The sequence below is a fragment of the Westerdykella ornata genome (assembly GCF_010094085.1).
Source record: "Westerdykella ornata strain CBS 379.55 unplaced genomic scaffold EI97scaffold_11, whole genome shotgun sequence".
In the NCBI taxonomy this organism is placed as follows: domain Eukaryota; kingdom Fungi; phylum Ascomycota; class Dothideomycetes; order Pleosporales; family Sporormiaceae; genus Westerdykella; species Westerdykella ornata.
In genome coordinates this window covers 137,190-148,960 of record NW_022986861.1, presented here as the reverse complement: position 1 = coordinate 148,960, position 11,771 = coordinate 137,190, and the positions used below count along the sequence as shown (strand labels likewise).

Genomic DNA, 11,771 nt, shown 5'->3' with positions numbered 1-11,771 from the left:
CACACAAGGTGCCCTGGTGGCATCGTATGGGGTGAGATGGCCATTTCAGTTGACTGATTGGACATGTCTTTTGTTCGCAAGGGCAGAAGAGCATCAGTAAACCATTATTGGTGGAGTGTAAGCTGGCACTTGTGTCACCCACCTCCAGCAGCAGCTCATGAAGTAGGGAAGCTCGACTGCCGGTGTGCGGAGTCGCAAATAGCAACGGTAGGTTACCACGGTCTGCTCCGCCCGGTTCGCCGCAGTGCCTTTGCTCTCTGCTCGCTCTCAGAGGCAAGGCTCGGCCTGCGACACTGAGTGCCCGGCGGTCACGCAAACCGTTCAGTGACAATTTACGTTCCAGCACTCTTGAGACGCGGCAGTGGAAGGTCCGAACTTGTCGTCGTGTTCACCACATGAGGTTTGCGGTCCGATTCCCTCTAGTCAGACGGGAGGCTGCCCACTGGCCGGACGATCTTGTCCTCAATTGTGGCCCCCTCACCGGAACCCTTGACAATCGTGAAGCTTGGCGATGACTGCACACAGCGACCTGGATTTGCGACTTCTTGAGATCATCCACAACCAAACGCCGCCCCGCTCGCTCTCTTCACGGCTGATCGCAGATCTGCGTGGAGGGTCATGGGCTTGAGCAACTGTGCAGGTGTTCACGATCCGCCTCCACAGCCACTTCGTCATGAACTCCCCTTAGAAACCATTTTCGGACAACATCTTTCACCATCTCTTTTCCACAGTCACCACCGTTTTCTCTGCCCGTCGCGCATGCTCATGCAGTGAGGACCCTTGCGATGGGGCTTTCTATGTCGCTGTCCAATCCTAGTTCGACGTCGTACCACACAGTACCACATGGCGGGCATGCACCGAACCCAGGGACCAAGGTTGAAACAAGACCATCTTTCTGCAGTCGAAAATTCATTTAGACCTAGAGCTTGGTGCATCGAATCCGTCACTGTCGCCATGTATGTACTGATTGGTTCATTTTAACGGTTTATCTGCCTGCCAGCAGCGTGCTCCGTGACATGTGCGACTTTAATTGGCGTCCGTCATCTGAGCCTGTTGTTATGCAGAATACATGGATAGATGTCATTTCCGGGTTTGCTGACACCAACAGTCGACAATACCTTTTGGGTGCAGAGGTAAGTCCGTAGATTTATTAGCGTTGTGGACAGGGCAAGATTCTCGGAACCGAAGCGAAGGCGACATCCTCACTTCATCGCATTGGGTGTTTCGTATAGGATTTGAATGCGGACCTGAAAAATCTCTTCAAGCCAGGATCCGAACCACTTACCCATCCTCAAGCAGTTCTCTTGCCTAGGTGCATGCAGCTGGAATAACGTTTCTGCTATAGTCTTGCGGGATCGACGTCGATGCTTGGTGAGGTGGCACACCTCGCATACAATTCCGCACGTAACCTGCTCATTAGAGCATGATACTTGAGAGACCCTCGGTTACAGATGCGCTCCTGTTGATGGCCAGGTAAGTGCAGCTGGCATGAGTTTGGCCAGTTGGAAGACGGTTTCCATGGCCTTCAATGCCCTAAAGATGAATGAGAAGGGCACAACGCCCACAGTCTTCTGATACAGTGAAGGTTCCTCAGAGCAGCCGGATAGCTGCCGATTGCGCGGCCTCTCGTGTCCACTGCTTGTGTTGAGGGCACACAATTGGAAGCTACTCCAAAGCCCTGCATCGGAGCGGCCCGCCTGCAGATATCGTTGAGGAACGTGGCGTGAGAAGCGGTCGAAGAGTGGTCAATCTGCCTGACCCTCTTCCACCTGCTCCTTCGGGAGATCGTACAGGAAGGTGGCGTAAAACCGTTTGGCGCCTTCCGTGTTGATGGATTAGCAGAGGGGCGTTAAGATCGGCCTATTTGGAGTTGGATTTGAAGCTGCTGAACGTGTTGATCGTGAACGTGTTGATCGTACACGCGTGAACGAGTAGTGAGACACAATGGAGTGGACGCAGTTCGCTTTCCAGTGCGTTGCCAGCGATCCTTTCAAGTAATGGGTAAATGTACGTCGCACATGGCACAATACGAGGTTATGGCAAATCCCTGGATGCAATCCTTTTCAGCAACGTCCAACTACTGAAGTCCATGGGCGCCACCCGGAGAAGTACCCGTTCGTCCAGGCTTGATCGACACTCTTGCAAGGCCGTGAAAAGGTATGGGCAATCGCCCATGCTCAGGAGGTCTTGCCACAGAAGTGGCAACGGCCGTATAGAGGATGTTGTGGCTAAACGGACAGACCTGGAGTGAGAGGCAATTCGCTCCTGCTAAACCAGATACGGAGCGCGTTGCGCCAGAGGCGATTACAACGCCGATGCTGTGCATGCTTGTCTTTGTCGATGAGTGTCGGCTGTTTGGCAGCGTCAGATGGAGATGTGGCGTCTGACAGGAAGCCGATTGTGCATTAGCAGCGGCAGTGGCGCCTGAAGGTACCGTCAGCACGTTTGAAAAACCAATGTTACTAAGACATGGAAAAGCACTTATCTTCAAGCTATGCTAACACAGCAGCTTCAATCCGTAACTTCCCTCCATCCGAATCCCATAGCTCTTACTAGGTCGACAGTCAAGGCCGTGACAAGGAATCAGCACACGACAAACACACCTTCTCAAGTGCCCCATATTTCAACTTTGTCGATCGTAGTGCAGAAAAACGACAGCCGGTCTGTGAGAGGTGCATGGAAAGTGAGTTACCGCGCAGTGAAGAGTTTCCTCTGCTCCCGCAGAAGTTAGCAAAAGCACGTTCTGAACCCGAAAAGGCCTCAGAGGGATTCCGTTTTTTGATGGAGAGAAATCTTAGTATAGAGGTTCGATGGAGGTCAAATTAAGGTTCCGCCCTAATGGGCACTACCGCCTTCAGAGGAAGGAGCGTGCTTGACGGTGACTCAGCCGAACAACTTCGGAAGGCAACACGACAATGAAACCTTGGAAGTCGAAGCACGGGCATGGATCAGAATATATTGTATCTCGACGACATGGGAGGTCTACATAACGGTGGTCCCCGTGGGCCTTACCTTGCCGTCACCATGCTCACGTCAAGCCCTGTGCCAAACAAACCATTTGCTGTCTATGGCCAAGCACTCGCCTCGTGGTGAGTGGACCGGCTATCAGTGCTATAAAATGGCCACAGCAAAAGACTAAATTGGAATAAGATCTACATTTCGGACAGCGGGCTGCCACTGAGACAAGGATGATTTCCCGGAAGTCATAGACTGCCACCAGCATCAGCCTCTGGGAGGGATGCAATAAAGTCATGCTCGAGAATTTGTCGTCGTAGATACCGTCAGAATATCACTTAAGGTCTGCTTGGGGTCTCGGTAGACATCAGCTGCAAGGAAATCTCGCGCAATTTGTTCCTAGGGCTCTGGTCAATGAAGTGTTTGCAATGTGAAAGGAGTACTCACTGCCTCTTCAAGTTCCAGGGCTTCTGATTCTGGCATTGTCGAGCATGCTGCCACAAGATCTTCTCCTCTGGCAGCCAAGAGTATTAGTTGTTCGGCGCGCTGAACTATCTCCGGAGGCACGCCGTTCAAGGCTGCGCAACTACACCGAGTGAGACATTGCTGTGTAGGGTATACAAGGGGCCATTACCAGGTGCCAAAGCTTGAAGTGCTCCGGCCGTTGCAAAAGCTGCCGAACCGTTAGTGAGTTTCAAAATTTTCTTTCGATGGTACTGACTTGTAGAGATATGTTATCTGCTCCTCTGTCTCTGAGGCCTCAGTGTCAATTCGCACCTCCATATGCCCAAACGTAGGATTGATCTGGGGCCTAAACACTCCGGTTTCAAATATTTCTACCGCCTTCAGTGCCATGCCGCAGATCTAAAACAGTTACTTACCATGGAAATGGGTAGCAGCTACAACCTTCGGACATTCAGTGCCGAGACGAAGAAGGTGCTCAAACACGGCACAAGCCAATCCCGAGCCATCACTCGAATCAGTCCCTTTCCCAAATTCGTCGATGATCAACAAGCTTCTCCTTGTCGCTAAACTCAAGGCCAAGGATATTTGCTGCAAGTCGATCATGAACGCGCTCTGAGCCCGTGAGACCGTTTCCCGGGTAGCCACCCTAGAGAGGATCTTGTCTGTAAGTCCGATCCTTGCGCTCTCAGCTGGCACAAAGCAGCCGACATGCGCCATGAAGACAATCAATGCCACTTGTTTGAGATAGACGCTCTTCCCGGAATAATTTGGTCCGGTCATGATCAGCATGTTAGAGTCGCCTCCGCTGGGCTGCGTGGAATATGCTGATGAGCTGCTGCCCATGTTCTCAAATGAATTCGCAGCCCCAGACCCTCCAACTATTTTCGTGTCGTTTGCAACATATGAGGGAACAGTGAGCTCTTGAAGGATGTGCCTTTCCATAGAGTCAGCGGTGTCTCAACGTGGATACGAATGCAAAACATACCGTCCCCCTTTGATCTCAATATCGTTGTCCAGTGTCACTCTAGGGCGCTTCAGGTTGTACTGCCTAGCACCTTGCGTCAATGCAAGTAGACTAGCAATGTCAGCAAACGCAAGCAGAGGCATTGAATTATCGCACCTGTCTAGTTCCCCACATATGTCCGACACGCTCGTTAAGAGGGTCTCATACTCGAGAACAAACTGTGCAAGCTCGTGGCAAATCTCAATCTCGCGATCGGATATGATGCCGTAGAGGTCACCAAAATGCTCGTCCATTTCCCGCATCTCGCTGTTCTTGAAGTATATCTGACCTCTGCTCACAATTAGCTACGTCACAATGTATAGTGCATAAACAACTAACTCCGTCGAGAACATGCGTTCCCATGGACTATCAAAGGTCCCCTCATATACGGGATCACCAGTGGCTGGGTCGAGGGGAACCGTTGTCAGAAACCCTATCTGTGGGAAATAAAGTACGTTCAGGCTCTGTTGGAGATCCGAGGGAATCCCTTCCGATAATTTTCGGGCGACTTGACCGAGCAAGTCATCCAATCCTGCAAATGTTCTCTTCATTTGGTCGAGTTCTTCGTCCACACCGGGCAGTATCACAGTGCGAGACTCTGTTGCTGACTGATCAAAATCGACCTACTACTGTGAGACAAAGGCCCAGGTAAAGCGATGTGCTGCCGGTCCTTACTATATCGCTGATACGTTTTCCAACTTGTGCGAGGTGGTACCCTTCAAATCTCTGAACAACCTTGTACATAGTGAGGTTTGATAGTCAATCGAGCGTAGTGATTGGTCTTACCTTGTTTCCGATGGAGAGAGACTCGCCACCAGCCATGTCTCTTATTGCATCTCTGATTTGCAGGGCATGGTATGCAAACTAAATTGAGTGATATGAGATTCACTGCGGTGGACGCAGCGAGGGAACGTACCTGGCGTATACTGGTCCACACGCTCCTCGAGAAGCCGCCGGACTTGCTGTTGCCGCTGGAAACTCCCTTTCTGAGATTGATCATCACCGTGCGCATATTCCGTATTGATTGTAGATCTTTCACGAGACTATCCATTGTGCCGGAATTTTCGGGTCGAAGAAAAGCTGAAATTGTGTCCAACCGTTCGTCAATTATATCCGGTGCTAGACTCGGTCTTAAGAAATACTGACGCAACAGAATTTTACCCTGCGGAGTCTTTGCGAGGTGGTGGAATAGACCGTACACGGACAAACCTTCTTTAAAACCAGACGTAGCTCTGTTGGGTCCCTGGTTATGAGAATTTGGATGAGATTCCGAGCTCAGTATCTGCAATGAGTGCAACGTGTCCGCGTTGACGAACCTCGTGATAATTAACAGCGGAAATAGCGGAAGTCGTTGTTAATATAGCGACTCACATAGTATCCCGGAGAGTGAACATCTCAATAGTTGAGACGCGAAACATACTATGCGCAGCTTCATCCCCAGGTAGGTAGGCATTGGCACGACTCCGCTGCAAGAATGAAAGCACCGCTCCCGCGCAACCAATCTTAGCCCGTCAGCGGGCGAGCTTGTGTGGGTATCCGACGAGGCTTACCGTAAGGCGACTTTCAAGATCAACCCATCCCGCAAGACGAAGTAACTGCTCCTGTCGACCCGGGGTATCCTCCCCATTTATCAATCCGTCCGCGGCCACGACATCTCCTGGTATTACAAAGGTAAAGTTAGGTTGGCCCTCCCGCTGAAGGTGAAGACCAGCAAGTTTGTTTTTGGCGGCGTCATATCCGAATTCGGCTGCTGGGCGGATATCGAGTACAAAGGGCAAGCGAAACTGGTCGTCTTCAGAGGTGAGTATAAGCAGCTTCAATACCACCCGTGAACACTCACAACTTCCTCGCTCAGAAGTCCCATCTCTGGCTTCAGGATCAAGAGTGTCGATAACAGCATCATCAGTCTTTGTCGATACAAGGATGACCGTGGGTTCAACGAAAGCTTTCACTGGAGTGCCCAACGTCAGTATCTTCTAGAGGCTAGGGGAACACCCACTTACGAATATTGATCAACTCAATGCCGCCTAGCTTGGCATCTTCCATGAAGTAGAGCTTCTCCTCCCTGGCAACGTAGTACGAACAACCAACAGTACCTCTTTCTCTCAGATCAACAGCCATAATCACTTCATTGAGGGTGTCTTGGAGCGTCTCATCGACCTCTCTTTGTATCTCAGGGAGCGGATCGGAAGATGTCTGGGGAAGAGCCTCTGTTCTGCCGTGGACCATGCCAGTATTACCTCCTCTCCTGCCGTATGCAGATGCTGATGGGCGATTGGAAGAAGTGGGATGTGACGAATGATGCCGGGAAGGGCGAGACGAGTTCGAGCGTCGACTGCTACTGTTGCGTGGGCTTGACGTCGTCCCTCGCCGGCTGCTGGTCTTCAGGAAAGGGAACCTGGCTTTCTTGGGCGGCATGTTCGTTTTCGCAAGTGTCAGTAGTGAAGCTCAAGGAGGTGTATGGGTTGAAGTGTGCCTAGGTACGTGGCGAGATATCGTGGTGCGATGCAGCAGGTGCGTAGTGCCGTCGCGCCTGCCAGTTAGTCGTACCCGATCTGGAAGCCGACAGGAAAACGATTGAGACGAAGCGAACGATTCATGGACAAGAACGATGACAAGAAATTATCGGAGATTTCCTAGCACCAGTTATTCGAGTGGTAATTGGATACAGCCTCCCCGTCGAATCTCAGAGGGGAGTTGAGAAATAGAGAACGCAGTACCGCTCAAGTCCATGCCAGGCCAACCCTACCCATCAGCAGTAATACATACAAGTAGGCCTATTATACAGTCATCGAGTCGTCACATATATGATACAAACCATTTGATACACTTCTTCAAGCTTTCGCGCTGACAATCTCCAGATGACTCTTGTCATCCTTGATCGATACCTTTGCCACATCCCCGCCCTTGATCTCACCCCTGATAATCCTGTCAGCAAGCCCATTCCCGATCTCCTTTGAAATGAGTCTGTTAAGAGGACGAGCACCGAATTTCGGATCGTAGCCCCGATCGCAGAGCCACTGCTTGACCTCATCCGGGACCTCAAGCGTGATGCGGCGATCATCCAGCCTCTGTTGTAGCTCCTTCAACCGGATATCGACGATATCCCTGAGTGCTTCGCGAGAAAGACGGTTGAAGATGATGAACTCGTCAATCCGGTTTAGAAACTCAGGCGGATAGGTGGCAGAAACGACGTCCATGACAGCGTTGCGGACCTCCGGGGAGATCCTAGCAGATTCCTCTTGTTTGCCTCTGTGCAACATGTCATCACCAACAATGATTTCCGCGCCAAGGTTAGAAGTCAGGACAATGATGGTGTTGCGGAAGTCGACCTTATGGCCCTGAGCGTCGGTCAAAAAGCCTTCATCCAGGACCTGAAGCAAGAGAGTGGATATGTCTTTGTGCGCCTTCTCCCACTCATCGAACAGAAGCACTGCGTACGGCTTCCGCCGTACCGCTTCGGTCAGTTGACCTGCGTCCTCATAGCCAACGTAGCCGGCGGGAGAGCCAATAAGACGCGAGACGGTATGCTTCTCGCTGAATTCTGACATGTCGAATCTGATGACAGCCTGGGCTGTGGAGAAGAGGAATTCCGCAAGCCGCTTGCACACTTCTGTCTTGCCAACGCCGGTAGGTCCGAGCATCATAAAGGAAGCGATCGGGCGGTTCTCACCGGACAGTCCGGCTCTTTGCATCCTGATTGCATTCGCCACAGCCGTGAGCGCCTCATCCTGCCCACGCACGTATTGCCGCAGTGCGTCCTCCATGTGAATCAGCTTTTCACTTTCTCCGCGCATCAGCTTCGAAACGGGGATACCGGTGGTCCGGGAGACAACTGCGGCAATATCGTCGGCGGTAACGGCGTCGTGAATCAAGGAGTCGGGATTCCTGGTGGTCATCGCCTCTTCCTCCTGGGGAAGACGCTGCTCCAACTGGGGTATCTTTGAGTACCGCAGTTCTCCTGCTCTCGCAAAGTTGCCCTCTCTCTGCGCTTGTTCGAGCTCCAGCCTCGCCTTCTCTAGCTCCTCTTTCACGTTCTTGAGTTGTTGTAGATCTTCTCGCTCCTTCTCCCATTTCTCCATTAATACTTTGACTTCATCCTGCTTGGTCTTCAAAGTCTGCTCTAACTTCTCCCTCCTTTCTTTGCTTGCGATGTCTGTTTCTTTCCTGAGGGATTCCAGCTCAATTTGAATTGTCATGATTTGGCGATCGAGCTCCTGAATCGCATCCGGTTTGCTTTCCTGCTGCAAACGGAGTGCGCTGGCGGCTTCATCAACCAAGTCGATTGCCTTGTCTGGTAGGAATCGATCCGTGATGTAGCGATTGCTATACGCTGCGGCTGCGACAAGGGCGGAATCCGTGATTCGAACACCATGATGTATCTCATAACGTTCCTTGATGCCTCGCAGTATCGAAATGGTGTCCTCCACGCTGGGTTCACCAACCAAGATAGGCTGGAATCTCCTAGCAAGGGCTACGTCCTTCTCGATCTGCCTGTATTCATTCAAAGTTGTCGCACCGCAGCACTGGAGTTCTCCTCTTGACAGGGCCGGCTTCAGCAGGTTGCTCGCGTCGATGCTACCCTCAGCCTTTCCAAGCCCAAGCAAAGTGTGCAGCTCGTCGACAAAGAGTATAACTCCACCCTTAGCATCTTCAACCTCTTTAAGCACCTTTTTCAATCGTTCTTCAAAATCACCTCGGAACTTGGCACCAGCAATAAGTTGGCCCAAGTCCAATGCTATCACCCGCTTCTCTTTTATTGATTCTGGCACGTCTCCTTGAACAATCCGCTGTGCTAGACCCTCCAGGATAGCAGTCTTTCCGGTTCCAGCTGCCCCGATCAACACGGGGTTATTTTTCGTTCTCCTCGATAGGATCTGGATTGTGCGATGTATCTCCCCGTCTCGCCCAATTACAGGGTCTAGCTTCCCCTCCCGCGCCCGCGCTGTCAGGTCAATGCCGTACTGCTCCAAAGCCGGCTTCTCTGGTTCGCCACCCAAATTCATGCGATGTGTACCGCCAGGCGGATGTGGCCGGCCATTGGAATAGGTTCGAACGGCGGTGGTGGATAGCAGCGGCTTGTATGAGAGGTGGGGTCGGCATCGTGATGCGTTGAGCGGTAACGGCCGAAGGGAGATGGGACGAGGTAGCTGCTTGGGTGAAATGCGCCTTGCAGCGACGCGTGCGCTGTTGTTGAGCATTGCTCTGGCGTAAATTGCGAGTGAATATTTGGACAAGAATGGAAACTGGCAGTTAAGGCTTATTAGTATGGCGATGGACTGGTGGCGGCCCTTGTCACGTTTGTGATGGATTGAGGAAGTTAGTCGACTTTTCGAGCTGTTTCCATGAGCCCGGTGCAAGGAACTTTTCGATAACGAACTCGCGCAACACTGGGGGTCGTTCAGGGATACACAGTTTGTTTCAATCGAATATAGCGGTTGTGATATACTGTTTATTCCTTGTCGTGGGGGCGCGTCACCCTCCACCAGGAAATACCTCCTCCATAGCCGACACCTCAACGGCACAGAAGTGTGAATGAAGGTGCTCGAAGTTTTGGGAGGAAGGGGGCCAGCAGGCGCCACACAAGCTACAAGCCACATCTATGGGCTGTAAATGGCTAGCGTGCCGAGCCCAACTTGGCACCACTCTGTTTCGAGATTTTCTCTCTCCCCAATCTCCTATTCTACCCCTCTCAACTCTGCTCAATTCCTCCTCTCAGCGACCCGTCGCATCCAGGTTCATTTTTCTCATCAGCAATCATGGGCTTCTCCGATCTCGTCTCTGACGCCGGTCTCACCATCTTGAACAACTGGCTCAAGACCCGTAGCTACATTGTTGGGTACGTTGCATCACCCCGCCCTTCAGAATTTCGCCATGTTTCTTCCAATACCACATTTGCCCAACCTCCTGATGAAAACCTTTGGTCCGTGTTAATGAGGCGGCTTAAGACCCCGCTATCTGAATACAAACCCAAGCGCTTGTCGCATTCCTGATTGCTGTTTCTTCCTTCTCTGACGGCACTGTCATTGTGCGCCGACCTTCTCTAACAAAAGGACAGCTACACCCCCTCCCAGGCCGATGTCAAGGTCTTCCAGCAGATCAAGACCGTCCCTGCCCCTGAGAAGTTCCCTTACGCTTGGCGCTGGTACAACCACATCCTGACCTGGGAATCGGAGTTCAGCACTCTTCCTGGTGACCCCACAAAGGACCACACTGCCTACGGCCCTGAATCCGCCGAGCTCACCGTCAACCCTGCCAAGGCCCCTGCCGCCGAGGAGGAGGAGGAGGAGGTCGATCTGTTTGGCAGTGACGAGGAAGAGGATGAGGAGGCTGAGAGGCTCAAGGCTGAGCGCCTTGCCGAGTACAACAAGAAGAAGGCCGGCAAGGTAAAGCCTGCCGCCAAGTCCATTGTCACTTTGGATGTGAAGCCATGGGGTACGCAGCTCACGTTTGATTCTACTCATGTTACAGTGCTAACCCTTTCGCAGACGACGAGACCAACATGGACGAGCTCAAGGCCAATGTTTTGGCCATCGAGAAGGACGGTCTCGTGTGGGGTGCGTCTAAGCTTGTGGCCGTCGGTTTTGGTATCAAGAAGCTGCAGATCAACCTGGTCGTCGAGGACGAGAAAGTCTCTCTGGACGAGCTGCAGCAGCAGATCGAAGAAGACGAGGACCACGTTCAATCTACCGATATCGTTGCCATGCAGAAGTTGTAGATGAGGTAGCAATCCTCTTCCTACCCTTCTCTAAGCTTGAGATATCTGGAATTGCTGCTTGCAAGAATGACTTGCTTGCGTTCGAGCGTGCAGCGGGTGCGGACTCAGCATTTTACGTGTTATGAACAAGTCATGCCGTCTACATGAAACGAAAATATGGAATGAAAAATTCCGGTAGTCCCTTAACTGGGAATGCCTTATGAGTACCAAATGCAAGTTTGGCCACCCGAATCTCGCTTTTCCAAGTTGTTTCCCTGTGAATCTTCCAGAATTTCCAGTGTTGTTTAACATCCATGATCCTAGTACCTATTTTTGACTGTTGCTAGATGGGATGGTGGAAGAGCTGCACAGCCTTGGACAATGCCTGCCCCTGTTCTGTCGGCAGAAAATCTCTGCTTATCGATGATTATCAAGTAGGGCTGCAGCAGAACCCGGAGGAGTAAGCGCTTACACACGGCAAGTTCTCCCGATACACATTTTCTCCTCAGGCTTCGATTTTCCCTGAAGCATATGATTGGCCGAGATGGAACGGATCACGGAGTTAGGACTCCAGAAAAGTGTTTAGGGTGCAGATAATCTTGAGTCGCTCGGCAAGTTGGGTCGGTGAGATGAGGGACAGGATTCCCATAC

The 11,771-nt window shown here is 51.7% G+C and overlaps 3 protein-coding genes across 3 annotated transcripts; 1 reads left to right on the top strand and 2 right to left on the bottom strand.

The window, feature by feature from the left end:
• Window positions 1-3,249: 3,249 nt before the first annotated feature.
• Window positions 3,250-6,652, bottom strand: EI97DRAFT_377641 (mismatch repair protein 5; the record flags this gene model as incomplete). Its single annotated transcript, XM_033795622.1, has 15 exons — window positions 3,250-3,354; window positions 3,403-3,541; window positions 3,590-3,628; window positions 3,677-3,791; window positions 3,837-4,354; window positions 4,391-4,495; window positions 4,541-4,714; window positions 4,763-5,046; window positions 5,099-5,158; window positions 5,210-5,287; window positions 5,340-5,739; window positions 5,795-5,925; window positions 5,974-6,215; window positions 6,264-6,374; window positions 6,427-6,652. The coding sequence occupies 15 exons, from the start codon at window positions 6,650-6,652 to the stop codon at window positions 3,250-3,252; spliced, it is 2,727 nt and encodes a 908-aa protein (XP_033653622.1).
• A 605-nt stretch (window positions 6,653-7,257) lies between these two features.
• EI97DRAFT_450442 (P-loop containing nucleoside triphosphate hydrolase protein) lies at window positions 7,258-9,429 on the bottom strand (the record flags this gene model as incomplete). The annotated part of the gene is made up of 1 exon (XM_033800286.1): window positions 7,258-9,429. One exon carries the CDS (start codon window positions 9,427-9,429, stop codon window positions 7,258-7,260), a length of 2,172 nt encoding a protein of 723 aa, XP_033653621.1.
• Window positions 9,430-10,132: 703 nt separating this feature from the next.
• EI97DRAFT_433492 (elongation factor 1 beta subunit) lies at window positions 10,133-11,372 on the top strand. Its single transcript, XM_033798405.1, has 3 exons — window positions 10,133-10,262; window positions 10,482-10,858; window positions 10,912-11,372. The coding sequence occupies exons 1-3, from the start codon at window positions 10,183-10,185 to the stop codon at window positions 11,139-11,141; spliced, it is 687 nt and encodes a 228-aa protein (XP_033653620.1). The 5' UTR covers window positions 10,133-10,182; the 3' UTR covers window positions 11,142-11,372.
• Window positions 11,373-11,771: the final 399 nt, after the last annotated feature.

Coding starts and splice junctions, on each gene's coding strand:
- EI97DRAFT_433492 (XM_033798405.1), top strand. CDS start 10,183: ATGGGCTTCTCCGATCTCGTCTCTGACGCCGGTCTCACCATCTTGAAC. Junction 10,263..10,481: donor ACCCGTAGCTACATTGTTGG/GTACGTTGCATC, acceptor ACAAAAGGACAG/CTACACCCCCTCCCAGGCCG. Junction 10,859..10,911: donor TTTGGATGTGAAGCCATGGG/GTACGCAGCTCA, acceptor ACCCTTTCGCAG/ACGACGAGACCAACATGGAC.